This window comes from Oryctolagus cuniculus, chromosome 2, assembly GCF_964237555.1.
Source record: "Oryctolagus cuniculus chromosome 2, mOryCun1.1, whole genome shotgun sequence".
Taxonomy (NCBI): domain Eukaryota; kingdom Metazoa; phylum Chordata; class Mammalia; order Lagomorpha; family Leporidae; genus Oryctolagus; species Oryctolagus cuniculus.
This window is the reverse complement of record NC_091433.1, coordinates 80,127,736-80,146,210: the sequence shown is the minus strand read 5'-3', so window position 1 is coordinate 80,146,210 and position 18,475 is coordinate 80,127,736. Positions and strand designations below refer to the sequence as shown.

General features: G+C 44.7%; 1 protein-coding gene across 1 annotated transcript; it reads left to right on the top strand.

The window, feature by feature from the left end:
• Positions 1–4,295: 4,295 nt before the first annotated feature.
• Positions 4,296–18,248, top strand: SARAF (store-operated calcium entry associated regulatory factor). Its single transcript, XM_017339118.3, has 6 exons — positions 4,296–4,603; positions 8,291–8,469; positions 11,752–12,166; positions 14,040–14,178; positions 15,376–15,530; positions 17,485–18,248. Exons 1-6 carry the CDS (start codon positions 4,519–4,521, stop codon positions 17,508–17,510), a joined length of 999 nt encoding a protein of 332 aa, XP_017194607.2. The 5' UTR covers positions 4,296–4,518; the 3' UTR covers positions 17,511–18,248.
• Positions 18,249–18,475: the final 227 nt, after the last annotated feature.

Here is an 18,475-nt window from a genome sequence, read left to right as displayed (position 1 = left end):
TTTGTTGGATGAATGTTTAGAAGATATGTTCTCACCAGGCTTTAAAATAATAAAATAATTGGGTTCCTGCCATCCATGTGGCAGACCTGGGTTGAGTACTGGTATCCTGACTTCAGTCCAGCCCAGTCCCAGCCATTATGGACATTTGGGAAGTGATCTAACACATGGGAGCGCTCTATGTCTCTGTTTCTCTCTGCCTCTCACATAAATACATTTTTTTAAAATGAGAACTACTGGGAAGCTCAAGGCATTGTCCATCCTGCTTCCTTCCAGTATGTCTAGTGTCGAATCACAGTTTTTCAACAGCCAGGTCACTTTTTTGAGGCTTAATGATCCAAATAAATTTAGAGATAGTTTGTGTGAGAGTAGAATTTTTTTTTCTATTTAAGTTAGTGCAAAAGGTTCTACCATGTTTTCCTGTACCATGAAAAAATTGAGTTTCCACTTAAGGACCACGGTATTGAAACCACAAGGCACATGTGAACATATGCCATGGGAATGCGTCATCCTCAGACGGGAGCTATGGGCTGTAGCTCCCCTCCCTAAACCACAGTGCAAATCCATGCATCCTCTCCCCTACTATCTTGAGTGGAGTAGGTAGAATTCCTGCAGAAGTCTGTGATTTCATCCTAAATGTCACCACAGCACCTTTTTTTTTTTTTTTTTTTTTTTATTCCATGGTGTTCTACCTCTGAAAGCAGGGATGTTTGGGGCCAGCGCTGTGGTGTAGTGGGTAAAAGCCACCACCCACGGCACCAGCATCCCATATAGGCACCGTTTTGAGTCCCAGCTGCTCTACTTCTGATCCAGCTCTCTGCTAATGTGCCTGGGAAAGCAGCAGAGGATGGCCTAAGTCCTTACGCCCCTGCACCCAGATGGGAGACCTGGAAAAAGCTCCTGGCTCCTGGGTTTGGATCAGCACAGCTCCAGACATTGCAGCCATCTGGGGAGTGAACCAGCAATGGATGACCTCTCTCTCTCTCTCCCTCTCTCTCTTACTCTGCCTCTCAAATAAATAAATAAATCTTAAAAAGAAAGTGATGTTTGAGGATGGATGATTTTGAAATCAATTCATAGTTTTTTCATAATATATCTTTTCTACGAACTTTTTAAAGGATCTCACATAAGCATGGAGTACAATTTTTTTTTGCATTAGAATAACCTTTTTTATATCCCTTTTCTGTGAACTTTCAGAAGTACTCTTGTGTATTCTTTTGCTTCCATGGTCACAGAATCCTAAGAGATTGTGTACCTTTAACTTTCCCATGAGAGTCCCAGTGTTTCTAGCAAGAAAACACTCCAAGGACTATTCTTTGATCTACAGATGCCGTCTAGGGACCAGTTACTCCAGACCCTTAAAAACAGTGTTTCCAGATGTTGTATTTCAAAGGCTATCTCTTTAGGGTACTTCCCAAATACCTAGGTTCTACTTCAGAGTTTCTAAATTAGAATTTTTGTGGGTAGAACCCCAGGATCTGAAATTTCAGCAAGCACCCCAAATGATTCCTATGCAAGCAAACTAAAGATTGAAAACCATTGTCTGAGAAAGGAGTAGCTTGGTTTTCTAACTGAATCCTAAATTCTAGTTAATGTGTCATTTAACTACATATTGTTACATACTAGTTCATCAGGGTTACCTTTCACAGTTTGAATACTTTCCGTGTAGGAGGGCTTCCTGTCTTGTTTACTGAGCAGCCTGCCACTGGCCTGGGGCTTTAACACTTATCTGATTTAATCTTTTCCATATGTTTTAAACCAGAAATTACCAACTCTTATAAATCAAGTCCAAGAAAGCTCACAAAGCTTTTAGTTAGTTTTCTTACTACAGAAAAATTTAAATACATCAAAAAGTACTCAGGAGACAAGAGTCGCCATAAACTTCATGGAGAACTGATATAATAGAAAACCATGTGTGGATTTCTTTTTTTTTTTTTTCTTTTTTGACAGGCAGAGTGGACAGTGAGAGAGAGAGAAAGAGAGAAAGGTCTTCCTTTGCCGTTGGTTCACCCTCCAATGGCCGCCACGGCCGGCGTGCCGCGCTGATCCGAAGGCAGGAGCCAGGTACTTATCCTGGTCTCCCATGGGGCCCAAGCACTTGGGCCATCCTCCACTGCACTCCCAGGCCACAGCAGAGAGCTGGACTGGAAGAGGAGCAGCCAGGATTAGAACCCGGCGCCCATATGGGATGCCGGCACCGCAGGCAGAGAATTAGCCAAGTGAGCCATGGCGCCAGCCCCAAATAAATAAACATTTCTTCAAAAACTTCTGTACTAAAAATAGTTATTTTTAAATTTCGTTCTCCAGGAGCTTTGGAAGTCTCATTAATGAGCTCCGGGAATCATTTGCTACTTTCAGTTCTCAACAAATGGTCCACGTTGTTATCTGTACTCCCCTTCATTTTCTGTATTATTTCCCCCCTATATTATCTGAGGCCAACACCAGGCATAGTTTCATCTTAAAGGAGGGGTCGTGGGAACCTTGATTGGTAGCCAGTCAGCCAGGAGCACACAGCACAACCTGGGGCTTGCCATTGCTGTCAAAAACAGGGGCAGTCTCATGGGACGGAGGCTTCCCCTGTAGGATGTGATACTATGTCCAGGCAGACGGGCTCAGAACTGGAGTGTTGGTGTCCACAGGAGAGCTGCTCGTTTTAGAACATCCCCACACATCTGGTCACAGGAATGTGCTGTGTGGTGTGAGAGGAGGGAGAAGACAACATTTGTGGTTTCCCTTCACTGCCTCTTACCATTCAGAGCTCAGCTCCTTTGCTGGCTTCTCAGAGACCCTTACCTGGGCACCCTGTTTGTCCCATGGCACCACCCATCGTGTTATCCTGTTTTCTTCTTCAGTCACTTCCCATCACTGATGGACACATTATTATTCATTGACTCCCGCTCCCACTAAAGTGAATTAGGACCTTTTATGCTTTGTTCATCACTGTAGCCGTGCACTCACATGTTGTGGTCTCAGCAGAAATTCTCTTAAGGTGATGATTTCAACCATGCAAAATCTCCAGGAGCCAGGAGCTTCCTCTGGGTCTCTTGGGCCCTGCACCCTCCTAGTGCAGGGGCCCAAGGACTTGGGCCATCTTCCACTGCTTTCCTAAGCCACAGCTGGATTGGAAATGGAGCAGCAGGGACTAGAACTGGCGCCCTTATAGGATGCTGGCACTGCAGGTGGCAGCTTTAACCACTACGCCAAGGCTGGTCCCTTGATTTTTTTTAATGGCTGTTCTTACTCATTATTCAGGCGTGAAGTATCAAAGTAATGCCCTCTCTAATGCTGCCTCCCAGTCTCTAGTGTATGACCCGTTTTCTTTTCTTTTCTTTGACAGGCAGAGTTAGACAGTGAGAGAGACAAAGAAAGGTCTTCCTTCCATTGGTTCACCCCCCAAATGGCCACTACGGCCAGCGCACTGCGCCGATCTGAAGCCAGGAGCCAGGTGCTTCCTCCTGGTCTCCCATGCAGGTGCAGGGCCCAAGCACTTGGGCCATCCTCCACTGCCTTCCCAGGCCACAGCAGAGAGCTGGACTGGAAGAGGAGCAACTGGGACAGAATCCAGGGCCCCAATCGGGACTAGAACCCAGGGTGCCAGCGCCGCAGGCGGAGGATCAGCCTGGTGAGCCGCGGTGCCGGCCAGACCCGTTTTATTTTCATCAGTGCACCGCTTAACACTGTTTTTGTTTTTAATTTTCATGTTGCTGTTTAATTTGTAATATTTGCCCTATCCTATATTAACGTGAGCACTGGGACTGTGTATGTGTTCTCCAGCCTCAGACAGGGCCTGGTGCAAATGAGACATTCCGTACATAACTGCTGAATGAGCGGAAGACAGAAATCCAGGCCTGTGACCTGAGAGCCGAAAGAGGGTTCGCGAGCTGGTTCTCTGTCCACGCAATAGAGTATTTTTTCCTGACATCTTGAATATTCGTACGGCTTCCACGTGTGAGGAAATACCTAAGGATTCTGAGTCCCAAAACCAGAGGATGCATTTCCACACTACCTCTCTCTGGATTTAGCAAACAGTAACAGAGCGCCAATAAGGTGCTGGGCGCTGAGCACAAAAGGCCGAATAATGCACAGTGACTTCCCTTGGAAAGGTTCCTGAAGTTTTGGGAACACCTTCAACCTCCCAAAGAGCAGTACCTCCCAACTGAACCTTCCAGGGTAGCCCCGCCCCCTGCCCCGCCCCCAGCACTGCGCCCCGCCCCAACACGGTGTCACGCCCCCTGCCCCTCCCCCAACTCTGCGCCCCGCCCCAGCCCCGTCCCCAGCTCAGGGCCCCGCCCCCGGCCCAGGGGCGTGGCCGGCAGCAGCCATTCAGGGCCCCCCACGAGGCTCAGCGGCAGTGACGTCAGAGTGGCGCACGCACCTGCGCCGCGGCTACGGCTCTGCGGAGAGATAGTCACGTCCCGCCGCCGCAGGTCGTGGCGTCGCTGCGCGGCGGCGCCGGACTTCCGTAGCCCCGGTGCGGGCCGGCGAGCGCCGGGCAGTCGCGAGCCGTCTTCGCCGAGCGCCATGGCCGCGGCCTGGCGCCGTCCGCTCCTTGGCCTGCTTTCGCTCCTGCAGATGGCGGGCCTGGCGCAGTGCTGGAACGACCCCGGTGAGTGCTGTCGGGGCCCTGAGGCACCCCCGGCCGCGTGTGCTGGTCGCTCTGGTCGCTCGTGTCTGTGCTCTGGGCTGTTCCTCTGTGTCCAGCCCAGCCCGTCCCGGCCCTGCGAGCCCAGAGCGGACGGCGCGGGACGCCGCTGTCTGGGACGCCCGCGCTTTGCCCCCGCCTTTCGCGGGGTGCGCTGCGTGTCTGTCTGTGTCCTGCTGGCCGATGTCCCCCGGCCGCCTGTTGCCGGCCTCGCCGTTGCCACGCCGCGGGCAGCCTCGGGGTCGCTCGGTGACAGTGCTGTGTCGGCGGGCCGAGCTCCCGCTGCTCTCGCTGTCCTTTGCCCGGAAACTCAGGGCCTCGTGCCGGCGTCCCCGCTTGCGTTTCGGGGTTCGCAATTTAATAAGAAGTATTGTCATCATTTTCTGTGATGGTAAATGATTTCTGAGCAACAGGCTCTTTGATATCAGTGCGAGGGGACTTCAAGCGGAATTATAAGATATGCTTTTTTTGGTATGAAAATACTTTTGAAGCCTTGCTACTTTTTTTTCACAATGTGCATTTTTCATGACATTTTGGAGCCCTTGAAACAACATGGATTTCAACCTTTTTTACACCAAAATAAACTTTTAATTCCATTTTCCACAGAGTGAAGTATTCTTGAAGGGTATTGAAGTGTAAACAATGACTTTGACAATGAAAACATTATTTTTGGTTTGAGGAATGGAAAGCACACCACTATTGCAATTATGATTAGAAATGCCTACCTAGTTTATTCCTGTCAGATCCTGTTTTATTCCTGTTGGTTGAAATGAGAAAGGTGCTGCTTGCAAACACTTTGAGTAGCCCATTTGATGTGGACGTTTTATTATCAGATAAAAGGCCAAGTTGAGATTAAACGTGCATTTTCTCTCTCTTTTTAAAGATTTGTTTATTTTGAAAGAGTAAAAGAGAGGGAGAGACAGAAAGAGGGATCTTCCATCTGCTGGTTCACTCCCCAGATGGCCACAACAACCAACACTGGGCGGGGCTGAAGCCAGAAGGCAGGAGCTTGTCTGTGTCTCCTGCTTGGTTCAGGAGTCTGAGCACTTGGGCCGTCTTCCACTGCTTTTCCCAGGCCGTAGCAGAGAGCTTGGTCAAAAGTGGAGCAACTGGAACGGGAACTGGCGCCCATATGGGGTGCTGGTGTTGCAGGCGGTGGCTTTACCCACTGTACCACAGTGCTGGCCCCTAAATGTGCAGTTTCTTTATGTATTCCTAGACGCTTTTATAGATGGTGACTTGAACAGAATTACATTTAAAACCTGGAATGAAACATTAATTTGTTGGACCTGCAATCAGTTCTGAAACACAAAAAGAAGTTTACTGGTAAAGGGGTTAGGAGAATTTTATATATATATATATATATATATATGATGAAATTCAAATTAATGGTGAATCACTCCCTGATGGCTTAGTCCACTAATGATGTGAAATTATTATTTTGGAACAAAAAGCCCCAAAATGTAGAGTAAACTTGATTTTTATAAATTCTGCTTCACCCTAAGTTTCCTTTGATTAACTGTTTTATGAAGACTTTATGGGGATAGCTTTTACCAGGTTCTTCAGTAGGCTAGCACTTGCTTCCTAATTTATCTGTTGTTTGACTTTGGATGTCCTGCTTTGTTTTTAGCTAAAGCGGTGAAGAATTTCCACAAATCAGTATTAATGTAATCATTCTTCTGGGTTTTGGGAATAGCAGTGAACAATAGAGTGTCTCGTCCCCAAGGAGTTTATATCCAGGAGCTGAAATAGGCAGTAAACATACACACATTTAACTAGCACATGTCCTGTGAAAAGTGGCGTCTGTGGTTTAAACAGGTAGAGAGACAGCGTGTCCAGGGAGAAATGGGGGCTTAAAAATACACATATATGTTGGTCAGGGAAGAAGTCGCTATTAAGATGACTTTGAGTCAGAAACCAGAAGGGCGAGGAGGAGTAAATGCCCTGATCAGACGCGTGTTTCTAAAGGCTCGCTGGGGCTGCTGACTGGAACACAGACTGCGGGGAAGCAGGGGACCAGTGGAGAGGGGCTCAGGCAGCAGGTGTGGGGCGTGGTGACCGCCTGGAGCAGGCGGGAGCTTGCAGGTGGAAAGAGTGGCAGATGCACTTCTCACCTGTTTTGAAGGTGAAGCCGACAGGATGGTCCAGGCACGAGGAGAGAGATGACAAGGAAGACTCTCAAGGTTTTTGTCTTGAGAAATGTGGAGTTACCATTTCCTGAGATTTGGAAGAATGGGGGAGAGGGATCTAATTTGAGAGAGTTTGGTTTTGTTTTTCTAAATATTGGGACTTGAAGGTGGTTTTTGTGAGGCTGGACTTCAGGGAAGTCTTGAGTGTCCCCTGATGGACCCAGTGGAGTGTGGGCATTTGTGTTTCTTCTTAGACCTGAGGAGCTGAAGGGAAAAAGATGTAGGGTTATGATAGTGGTACTACGGTCAGAGTTACACAGAGAGAAGGGGAGGCAGAAAGAGAGAGAGAGGTCTTCCATCCACTGGTTCACTCCCCAGTTGGCCACAATGACTGGAGCTGTGCCAATCTGAAGCCAGGAGCCAGGAACTTCCTCCTGGTCTCCCACGTGGGTGCAGTGGTCCAAGGACTTGGGCCATCTTCTACTGCTTTCCCAGGCCACAGCAGAGAGCTGGATCGGAAGTGGAGCGGCCGGGACTAGAACTGGCGCCCAAATGGGCTGCCGGCACTGCAGGCAATGGCTTTACCCGCTACACCACAGCACCAGCCTCCCAGAATCTAACTCTTAAAACATTCACAGTAATAACAATTATTTGAAAGGCAGAGTTACAGAAAGGCAGAGGGAGAGACAGAGAGAGAGAGAAATTCTCCATCTGCTGGCAGTTTGTTACCTGAGTTCTATTTGACTCATGTTTTTTAGAGTCACTAATGGAATTTAAAAAAAATTTTTTTTAGTTATTTATTTGAAAGAGTTACAGAGGGAGAGAATGATTGATTGATTGCTCTCCCATCTGCTGGTTCACTCCCCAGGTGGCCCAGTGGTCAGGGCTGTGCCATGCTGCAGCCAGGAGTTTTTTGAGTTTCCCACATGGGTGGAAGGGGCTCAGACTCTTGGGCCACCCTCCGTTGCTTTTCCCAGGCCATTAGCAGGGAGCTGGATTGGAAGTGGAGCAGCCGGGACATGAACCAGTGCCTTTATGGGATGCTGGTGTTGCAGGCAGTGGCTTTACCTGCTGTGCCACAGCGCCAGCCCCTAGTCGTCTCATTTTAACTGCTGTGGAATATTCCGCTGTAAGGGTAGATCAGGATTTTTTATTTATTCACCTGTTGATGGACATTTAAATCCTTCAGTGTACTTCAGGAATATGTATGTATTTTTCCATTTTAATTAATCATTACTGTTACATGATACCAACTTTTCAGGTTAACTGGTTTAGCAAAAATCTCAAAGAACTTGTGTTGTAGAAACATTCAGCTTGAAATGCAGAGAGATCTTAGAGGCATGACGATCTAAATTTTCTGCCAAGACCTCTGTGTTGTTGGGGTGGCTTTGAGAAGCTGAGTCCTCGGCTCCTGTCACCCTGCAAAGGCCCCATTTGGGACTGTTGCCTGGGGGAGAGTTTGGTTAAGATCGAGTGCCTTCTGTGTCTGACAGCCGCGGGCTCTGTGTTCCTCCTGTTTCAGACAGGGTGCTGCTGCGGGACGTGAAGGCGCTGACCCTGCACTACGACCGCTACACCACCTCCCGCCGGCTGGAGCCCATCCCCCAGCTGAAATGTGTCGGGGGCACAGCGGGCTGTGATGCATACACCCCCAAAGTCATCCAGTGTCAGAACAAAGGCTGGGATGGCTATGACGTGCAGGTAATACCCACTGCATTGGTGGCAGTCTAAATGGCGTTTTTACTCAATGAGCTGTTTATTGGGACAGTGTTCAGTATTTTTTGGAAGTACATATGAAAAAATATCAAGCCAGCCTAAAATATAGAAATAAGTCAGTCACTTTGCCTATAAAAAAAATCTTCCTTCATAAGGAGTGAGCTGGTTCTAAAGCATGGAAATAAATATTTATTGTTATTTGCATAGTATGACTTTCTTCTAAGATGTTAGTAAACTGTCAACATTTATTTTGTGTACTTAAAGGGAGGGTTGGGGGATCTCTTTGCTTGTCATTTCCCTGTCATTCCTCTAAAAGTAGCAATCTGCTCTAAAGATACAAAGTTAAGATGATCAGGAATCCCGGACTGTAAACAGTAGGGGTACCTTGTTCCTGCTGAGCTGGGAACACTTGGTTTTAACACTGTTTTAGAACTGAGGGTGACTGCGGAGTGGAAGCGTGTCACTGGGCTTTACTGCCTTTGGAACAGTGGCATTGTGTACACAGGGCAGAGCACTGCCTTGAAGTTCTAAAACTGAATGAGCATTGGGGATGCAATAGATTTTATTACACACACTTGGTTTAAATCACTAATCACTATTTAGGTACTTCTACTTGTATTCTGTCTGCTTTCAAGAAGTTTTTTTTTTTTTTTTTTTTTTTTTTTTTTACAGGCAGAGTGGACCACAGTGAGAGAGAGACAGAGAGAAAGGTCCTCCTTTGCTGTTGGTTCACCCTCCAATGGCTGCCGCAGCCAGCGCGCTGTGGCCGTCGCGCTGCGCTGATCTGAAGGCAGAAGCCAGGTGCTTCTCCTGGTCTCCCATGGGGTGCAGGGCCCAAGCACTTGGGCCATCCTCCACTGCACTCCCGGGCCATAGCAGAGAGCTGGCCTGGAAGAGGGGCAACCGGGACAGAATCTGGCGCCCTGACCGGGACTAGAACCCGGTATGCCGGCACCGTTAGGTGGAGGATTAGCCTGTTGAGCTGCTGTGCCAGCCTAAGTTTTTTTTTTTTTTTTTTTTTTTTTTTAAGATTTATTTATTTATTTGAAAGGCAGAGAGACAGAGAGCAGAGACAGAGAGAGGGGTCTTCCATTTTCTGGGTCACTCCCCAGATGGCCGCAACGGCCAGAGCTGTACCAATCCGAAGCCGGGAGCCAGGAGCCTCCTCTGGGTCTCCCATGCAGGTTTAGGGTCCCAAGGACTTGGGCCATCTTCCACTGCTTTCCCAGGCCATAGCAGAGCTGGATTGCAAGTGGAACAGATGAGACTTGAACTGGTGCCCGTATGAGATGCGGGCGTTGTAGATGGGGGCTTTACCTGCTATGCCACAGCGCTGGCCCCTCAAGAAGGATTTAAGGTGATTGCTGTTTAAGCAAGAAACTGGTGTTTGATGATTTCTGCTTCCAATAGAATGATACTCTTGTTTGGTAAAGCCTTACTTACATGGTCTATGCAGTTCAGAGAGAGGGAGTTCATTTTTGTCGGGTAATACTTACAACATTTTCCTAGTATCACTAAGGGAAGTCATAGACTCTAAGGGCTAAAGCAGAAGTCTCACTCCCACTTTAAATTGCTTTAGTCTTGTTGGGAAAACAGCGACAACAGCACACTAATAGTGATGTTGTCCATTAAGCATGTATTAAATGTTTAGGATTCAAAATGGATAATGTGGAATTAAACTTTCTCCTACTCAGATTACATGTAGATCCCAACAAAGTGCTGTAAGGTGCTGGGAGGACTTAGAGGAGGAGGTGTTTGTGCTGGGCTAGGAGGTAATGATCAGATTTTTAGAGCTGGAGAGAGAGAGAAGGGAACAGTGTAAGCACAGAAGTGTAGAGCGTTTTATACACGGACTTAACCATTAGTAACAGGAGGGAGCCTCTTCCAGTCCCGAGAGTTTTCAGTTGAGATGCGGTCCTTAGGGAGTGGGCGCGCCCTGGTGGTAGAGACGCCTGCATCCTTGCATCAGGGTTTGATTGCCTGCTCCTGCTCCAGGCTCCAGCTGCCTGCCACTTGCAGACCCTGGCGGGCAGCACTGATAACTCCAGTATTTGGGTTCCTGCCACCCACATGGGAGACCTGGATTACATTCTGGCTCCTAGCTGTGGCCCCAGCCTAGCTGTGTCATTGAGGACCTTTGGGTTGTAAACCAGCAGATGTGAGAATTCTGTCTCTGTTTCTGCCTTTTAAATAAAATAGTAATAATAATAAATATACTTAGAAGTCACTTTCAATATATATTATTAAGGAATTGGCAGTCAATGTGAAATACTGATATATATATATATATATATATGTAGCTTGTTTTATTTTCCTGAATCAATAAATTTGTCTTCCTTCAAATAAATGTATTTAAGAAAATAGTATAGTAAAAGATGACAATAACAACAGAAATTAAAAAATTGCATATTAATCACATGAAAAACTTTTGGGTTTCAAAGGACATCCATCGAGAAAGTGAAGGCAACCCATAGAATAGGAGGGACTTGTATCTAGAATATATAAAGTATTATAACTCAGTAAGCAGACAATCAAATTAAAAATGGAGAAAGTACCTGAATAGACATTTCTCCAAAAGAGGTATACATATGGCAAATAAATACATGGGAAAATGTTCATCATCATTAACCATCATAGAAATGCAGATCAAGGGGGCAGCGCTGTGGTGTAGCTGGTAAAGCTGCTGCCTGTAATGCTGACATCTCATATTGGTGCTGGTTCAAGTCCTGGCTGTTCCACTTCCAATCCAACTCTCTGCTATGACCAAGTGCTTGGGCCTCTGCATCCGTATGGGAGACCCAGAAGAAGCCCCTGGTTCCTGGCTTCAGATCAGCCGAGTTTCAGCCATTGTGACCATTTGGGGAGTGAACCAGCGGATGGAAGATTTCTTTCTCTCTGCCTCTGCCTCTCTGTAACTCTGCTTTTCAAATAAAATAAATCTTAAAAAAAAAAAGCATCTTGAACCACAGTGACAAAATGTTGACATTTTGCACATTTGCTTATGGATTACCTCGTATGTACAGAGGACTATCTAGCTTGAATGTTTAATGGGAACACAGCACACTGTGTAGCCACTACCCAGCGTAAGTGTCGTTGTTATCTTTGACGCTTGTTTGCCCTTCACCGATACAGAAATATGCATCATTGGGAAGTTGGTGATTCCCTTGTTTCAATATGCAGTTTTATGAGTGGCATATAGCTCAAATAATATATATTAAATGAAAAAAGTCTTTGGTTCTAATAACTTAGTTCTGGTTTTCTTCACAGTGGGAATGCAAGACTGATTTAGATGTTGCGTACAAATTTGGAAAAACTGTGGTGAGCTGTGAAGGCTATGAGTCCTCTGAAGACCAGTACGTCCTGAGAGGCTCCTGTGGCTTGGAGTATAACTTGGATTATACAGAACTCGGCCTGAAGAAGCTGAGAGAATCTGGCAGACACCAAGGCTTTTCTTTCTCTGATTATTATTACAAGCTGTACTCTGCAGACTCCTGCGGCCTCGGTGGATTGGTAACCATTGTGGTGCTGCTTACGATTGCCTTTGTCGTCTATAAGTTGTTCCTTAGTGATGGGCAGTATCCGCCTCCACCTTACTCTGAGTACCCGCCATATTCCAGCCAATACCAGAGATTCACCAGCTCTGCAGGAGCGCCTCCCCCCGGCTTTAAGTCCGAGTTCACAGGTGGGTTTCCCTGCTTGAGGGCCGTGTACAGGGTGAAAGCGAGGGGTGCGTCCTGTGCTCATTTTTTTTTTTTTTTACAAAAAGGAGATGGTTGTGTTGGGAAACCAGAGTAGATTTGTTTTGTTAGGCTTTACTTTCTACTTCTTTTTACCTCTTTTGTTCTGCTTTTCTAAAAGTCATTGAGTATTGTTAGCATTTTGAGGCTGTTTGATTAAATTGCAAATTAATCTGGAAACTTGATGAGATACAGTGGTAAGCATTTATTTTGAGCTCTGTCTCATGTTACACACAAACGTTAATTCATTAGGTAGTATAGATCGCCACATAAAAGATGAACAAGCAGAGCTGCTCTGTCATGACCTGAGGCTGGGCAGAGATTCCTTAAACAGAACACGGAAATACTAACCACAGGAGAAAGGATAAGTTAGACTGTATTTACATTAAGAACACCTGTCTATCACAAGACATTACTAAGAGGGTGGTAAGGCAAGACACAAACCGAAAATGTTTGCAAAGTGCATTTTTAATAAGAGGTGTGTATCAAGAATCTGTTCACACAAAGAATTCTCACAAATCTCAGAAAAGACAACCCCCTTTTAAAAATGAGCAGAGGACTCAAACAGCCATTTTATAGAAAAGGAAGCTCTCCAGTTGGCCAATAAAAATAAGAAAAGATGCTCCATATCATCAGTGTTCAGGAAAGTGCAGAGTAAAACCACGTGAAATTATTTTTAACCAACAGGAAAACACTTAATGGCTAGCATTCAAAAGAGAGCTCTGGGTTTTAGCAAAGACATGGAGAGATAAGAATTTTCATGCTTGGCTGGGAGGAGTTAAAATGTTGAAACACTTTGGATAACTGTTACACCTACTGAAACTAAGCACGTGCTTTCCCCACGATGAGCAGGTCCATTCCGAGATGTGTACCAAAGAGAAGTGAGTGAATACGTGCAGAGACCTGCGCAGGGATGTTCCTAGCAGCTTTATTCATAATGGCTAAGACCTGGAAATAGAATATCCGTAAACATTAGAATGAGATAGGTTGTGAGTTTTTCATCCAATGGATACTTACACATAAATTGGAGAAAAAAACCAACCCAAATTATTACATGAAATAGTAGTAGGATTGACTGTCAGAGACATAATGATGTGGTGGACAAAAGAGTCCATATTGTGTGATTTTGCTTGTAAGAAGCTGAAGAGTGGGTGAAACTGCAGTGTGGGGGATGCAGTCAGTGGCGCCAGCTTCTCACGTAGGCGCCCTCTCTTGTGACTTGTCACGAGGGAGCCTTCCACGGGGGTAGGGAAAGGTTATTGCTGGTCAGTGGTGCTTGGTTACCCAGATGGGCGTGTATGTGTGAGCTTATTGTCCCATACATGTGCGATTTGCACAGTTCCCTACGTGTATCTTTTACATCTATTTAGAAGAAAGCTTCCTCCGAGCAAAAGGGACCTTTAGGGCTCCTTAAGATCTGACTTCGCAACGATCTGTCTTCATCTGGATTTCTCCCTGAGACTCTGATTCAACTCTGACTGGAGCTCTTGGGGGCTTTCCTGATGCAGAAAGGAACTTAACTCTGGAAAGTGGGACCGTCTTAGTGGCTGATCTTGATCAGGGTAGATGTAATCTTACAGAACACACCGCCACCCCTACCCCCAGGCCCCAAACATGCCCGTCCTTCTCCATGTCTATGGGAAGTGTGCTCCATAGTTATAAACCAGCATGTTACAAATATGTTTGTAAATATAACTTGTTCATAAGTTAACCAATAATGTAGAATAGACACTATAATTGAAATGTCTTGTTACTTTTGCTTTCCCTGGCTATGCTGTGTTTAAGTGAGGATGCCTAAGAAGTCGTTTTTATCTTTAGGACCACAGAATCCTGGCCACGGTGCAGCTTCCGGTTTTGGCAGTGCTTTCACAGGACAAGGATCTGAAAATTCAGGACCAGGGTTCTGGACTGGCCTGGGAACTGGAGGAATCTTAGGATACTTGTTTGGCAGCAATAGGTAGGCTTTGCGTTGATCTCATTTGCCCTTTAATTTAGCATTTCTTTGGAGGCTTCTTTGTTTTGCTTACTTGTTGACTACATTTCATTTTATTAAGGAAAATAAGATATGACATTAAATCAGATCAGTGGTGGTGGGAAGTGCTGTATGTGCTTGGTCAGTACTGTGTGTATTTTTTTTTTTTAAAGATTTATTTATTTATTTGAAAGACAGAGTTACACAGAGAGAAGAGAGGCAAAGAGAGAGAGAGAGGTCCTCCATCCGCTGGTTCACTCCCCAATTGGCCGTAACGGCCGGAGCTGAGCTGATCTGAAGCCAGGAGCCAGGAGCTTCCTCTGCGTCTCCCACGCGGGTGCAGGGGCCCAAGGACTTGGGCCATCTCTGCTGCTTTCCCAGGCCATAGCAGAGAACTAGATTGGAAGAGGAGCAGCTAGATCTCAAACTGGTGTCTATATGGGATGCTGGCACTGCAGGCAGTGGCTTTACCTGCTATGGCCCAGTGCTGGCCCCTCTTTTTCTTTGTGTTCCATCCTATGACATCCTTATAGGTATTATGAGATGGAAGAAAGTTTTCACTTGAGATCCAAGAACTTGAGAGAAAGCAGTGACGAGTTCTGAGCCTGGTGATTAAGATGCATTCTGTGGCAAGTACCTGAGTCGCAGTCTGGCTCTGGCCCCTGCTTCCTGCTGATGCAGGCCGTGGGAGGCAGTGATGATGGCTCAGATAATTGGGTTCCTGCCACCCTGTGAGAGACCTGGATTGAGTTCCTGGTTATTGTTTCAGGCATTTAGGGAATGAATCAATGGATGGGACTCTCTCCCTCTCATTCTCTCAAAAATTATTAAAAAAGAAACTGAGAAGGCAAGAAAGAAGGCAGCATTTAGGGACTGATGAGTCTGGTTTGATAGAACCATAGAATTGAGGCCGGTAAAGAGTTGGGGTCATGTTTTGGAATGTCCTGAGTGTTAGTTTATGTTTCATTTGAGTGTGCATGAAGACCCCCTGGCATGTTCTTTCTCCATAGCAATGACTCTAACTATAGCAGAAATACAAATAGTGTTTCATGTTACCTCGGGTACACTGGAGCATCCAGGAAAGAATTCTTTATAAAGATGTTCCAGTGGTTTAGAAGTAGGAAGGTCTTGAAAAATAATGGTTGCAAGAGCACTGCCTGACTCACCTTTGTGTCTCTAAAGAGCAGCAACGCCCTTCTCAGACTCGTGGTACTACCCCTCCTACCCTCCGCCGCACTCCGGCTCGTGGAATAGTCGGCCTTACTCGCCGCTTCGTGGAGGCCCCGGTAGCTACTCAGCGTGTTCAGACTCAGAAACGAAAACCAGAACAGCCTCAGGTAAGAGCAGAGATAGCAAAAGGTATTTTATGTAGCATCACGTGCAGAAATAATTTGAGAGCTTCGCAAGTTGATGAACTGTGAATTTAGCAATCATGGCTTTGTTTGGTATACTCACCAGAAGTACTGATAGTACACTTAACTGGGATTAAAATATCCAGATTCATTGTTTCTTACACTTGTAAACATTTTAGGGATTTGATTTAGGGCTCCATGCTGCCACTAAACAAGGTTTTAACTTGAGCCTTTCCATATGTGTGTAGCTCTGTGATCACTAGAGATCCTTTAAACTCTAAACCAGAACTTTTAATAAAGCCTTGCATTTCTAAAATTCAGTAAATTTCAGAAACCGTAATGAGCCATACTTTGTGAAAAACATGATGATGTTTACTGCCAGGCTAAGAGGACATTGTATAAAAAGTAAAGATAAAATGTAAATTAAAAAAATAGCTGTTTGAAGTTAAACAGCTTTCACTCCCAGCAGCAAATGAGGGGTAGTGGGTAATGAGTAGATTGCTTTGAATTTGATTAGTTTTTTTTCACAAGGAGGAAATTACTATTAATTATTGAAATTGATGGGAAAATAGGTTTTAAAAATGTAAGTGAAATTCTGATGTTAATTTGAATATAAATTGATTTGAAAAACTGATATCACCTATTAAAATTGATTCTGCACTTTCCTGGGGTGCAGGATGTTTTATTCTCAGATAAGGTCATCTCCTGGTATCCATGGGGGATTGGTTCCAAGACCTGCTACAAATAAATACCAAACTCTGTGGATGCTTGAGTCTCTTAAATAAAACGGTGTAGTGTTTGCATGTCACCATGCACATCCTCCTAAACCCTTAAAATCATTTCTGGATTACCTAGAATACCTAATCCAGTGTAAATACTGTGTAAGTAGTTGTTACACTGTACTGTTTAAGGTGTGATGACAAGGAAGAGGTTGTATATGTTGATTACAGATGCAGTTTTTTCTTACCTGAAATATTTTAAACCTCTGGTTGATTGAATACACAGATGCAGAACCCATGGGGGGTCAGCTGCATGTAGCAGCAGAAATTCATACACTTGTGCCCTGACAGATGGGCACAAGGCTGTTTATGGTATCCCTGTTCGAAACAGCCTCCCAACTGGAAGCAACCCATCCATCCGTCATGGATGAATGGATAGCCATGGATGAATAACTTGGTTCACAGTGGAATATTGCCTAAAATGAAAATAAGCAGATGTATGCAGTATAGATGGTTTGCCAAATACAAGAAAGCCAGATACAAAAAGAATATATACAATCTGATCATAACATTTATATTATATAAAAATGCATGTTTCCAAACAAGCAAAACTAACCTGTGATGTTAGGATAGTTGCATTTGGGAAGAAAAAGGTGTGGTGATTGGGAGACTATGGAAAAATATGGCTGGTTAGGAAATACCATGACAGAAGAGATCTCATGGTCATGGAAATAAAACATGTACAAAATCATGACTAACAACTGGAAATATATGGAACTTTTAATGAAGAAAAGTCACTGGACATTGCCAAGCAACCTAAGAGAAAATGCAGGAAGAATCGAGAGAGTTTTCAAATGAGAAGACAAGTTATCCTATAGTCTGTTAGTGTGACATGTGCATGCCAGTATGTGTGGGGTCTAAATGACACTGATTCTTCAAAGTCCATACCCTCCATGGTGCTTGCATTTGCTGTCTTTGGTTTCCTGACTGGAAGTTGCTCCCAGCAAGCTCGTGTGAATGGAGTAGGCTTGGTGACCGGGAAGGTGGTCATGGGTGGTGTTTTACTGTCCATGTAATCCTGTCCCCCCGGGAGCTCCTTCTCTCCTTGCCTCATCTCTCTTACTCATTTGCTGACAATAAACATGTAGTACTTTTGTAGTTTTATAAGGAATGCTAATGCATTCAGAAACACTAATATAAATCTACTCTCCTCATCCTAGGGTTTGGTGGTACCAGAAGACGATGAAATTGAAGTCAAGCATTGGATGTGAAATTTCTGATTTTCATCACTTTTGCTTTTAAAAAAGCGCCACCTGCTAACAGCTGGGGAAGGGGAATATTCAAAAGTTCTGTGGTGTTTTGTCCTGTATAGCTTTTTGTATTCTATTATTTGAGGCTAAGAGCTGATATGTGGCAAAATACTTCTGGCATTGTAAGTGTAACATGCGGACGTGTATTATAGTTTTTGAAAGTGATGACTACTGTGAAATCCAGAAAATGTATTTCATTTCTAAAACCTGTGGTGCTGTAAAGCACTGAGAATGAAGGCGTTATACTAAGTAACTAAGTACAGACAGTTCTGATCTTGGTTTTAGTTGATGAGTCATTACCTCATAAAAACAATATTCTGTTTGATTTTATATTGTTTGGTGTTTGCTGTTTGTCAAACATTTAAACCAAGCTCGGGACTACTAATTACGCTAATTTGTTGGTTCTGATCATTTCGGTGGTGTGGGCTTCTCTTCTGGTGAGTGAGAATTCCCTTTGAGAGGAAAAGATAGAAAACAAGCATCTAGAAGGTAGTTGTGAATGATTGTGTGCTGACAAAAATGCTTGGAACCTCCGTATTTCTCCAGTTCCTAAGAGGTAAAGCTCAGAGGCTTCAACAAAGGTCTTTTAATAGCAAAAGCATGCAGTTCTTTGTGGAATCAAATATTATTGTAACTGTTTCAATCGTATATTAAAGTGTCAGAAAAAATCAAAACAAGGAGTTTTATTATTATTTCTACTAGCCTTGGCATAAATTAGGATTAAGTTCTGTCTCCCTAATAGTAATTTCAGGCAGTAGTTTTAAACCTCAAGTATCATTTTATAAGCATTTGGTAAATCATTTGATAAGCATTTCCTAAAAAGTTACTTAAGAGTGGTGTGGAAATCTTTGCTAGAAAAATTGTTTTAAAAAACTGTACTATTGCAGATCATTGGGATATT

Excerpts from the sequence above, each read along its gene's own strand:
- SARAF (XM_017339118.3), top strand. The coding sequence starts at position 4,519 with ATGGCCGCGGCCTGGCGCCGTCCGCTCCTTGGCCTGCTTTCGCTCCTG. Across the intron at positions 4,604-8,290 it reads GCAGTGCTGGAACGACCCCG|ACAGGGTGCTGCTGCGGGAC; the intron begins GTGAGTGCTGTC and ends CTCCTGTTTCAG. Across the intron at positions 14,179-15,375 it reads TACTTGTTTGGCAGCAATAG|AGCAGCAACGCCCTTCTCAG; the intron begins GTAGGCTTTGCG and ends GTGTCTCTAAAG.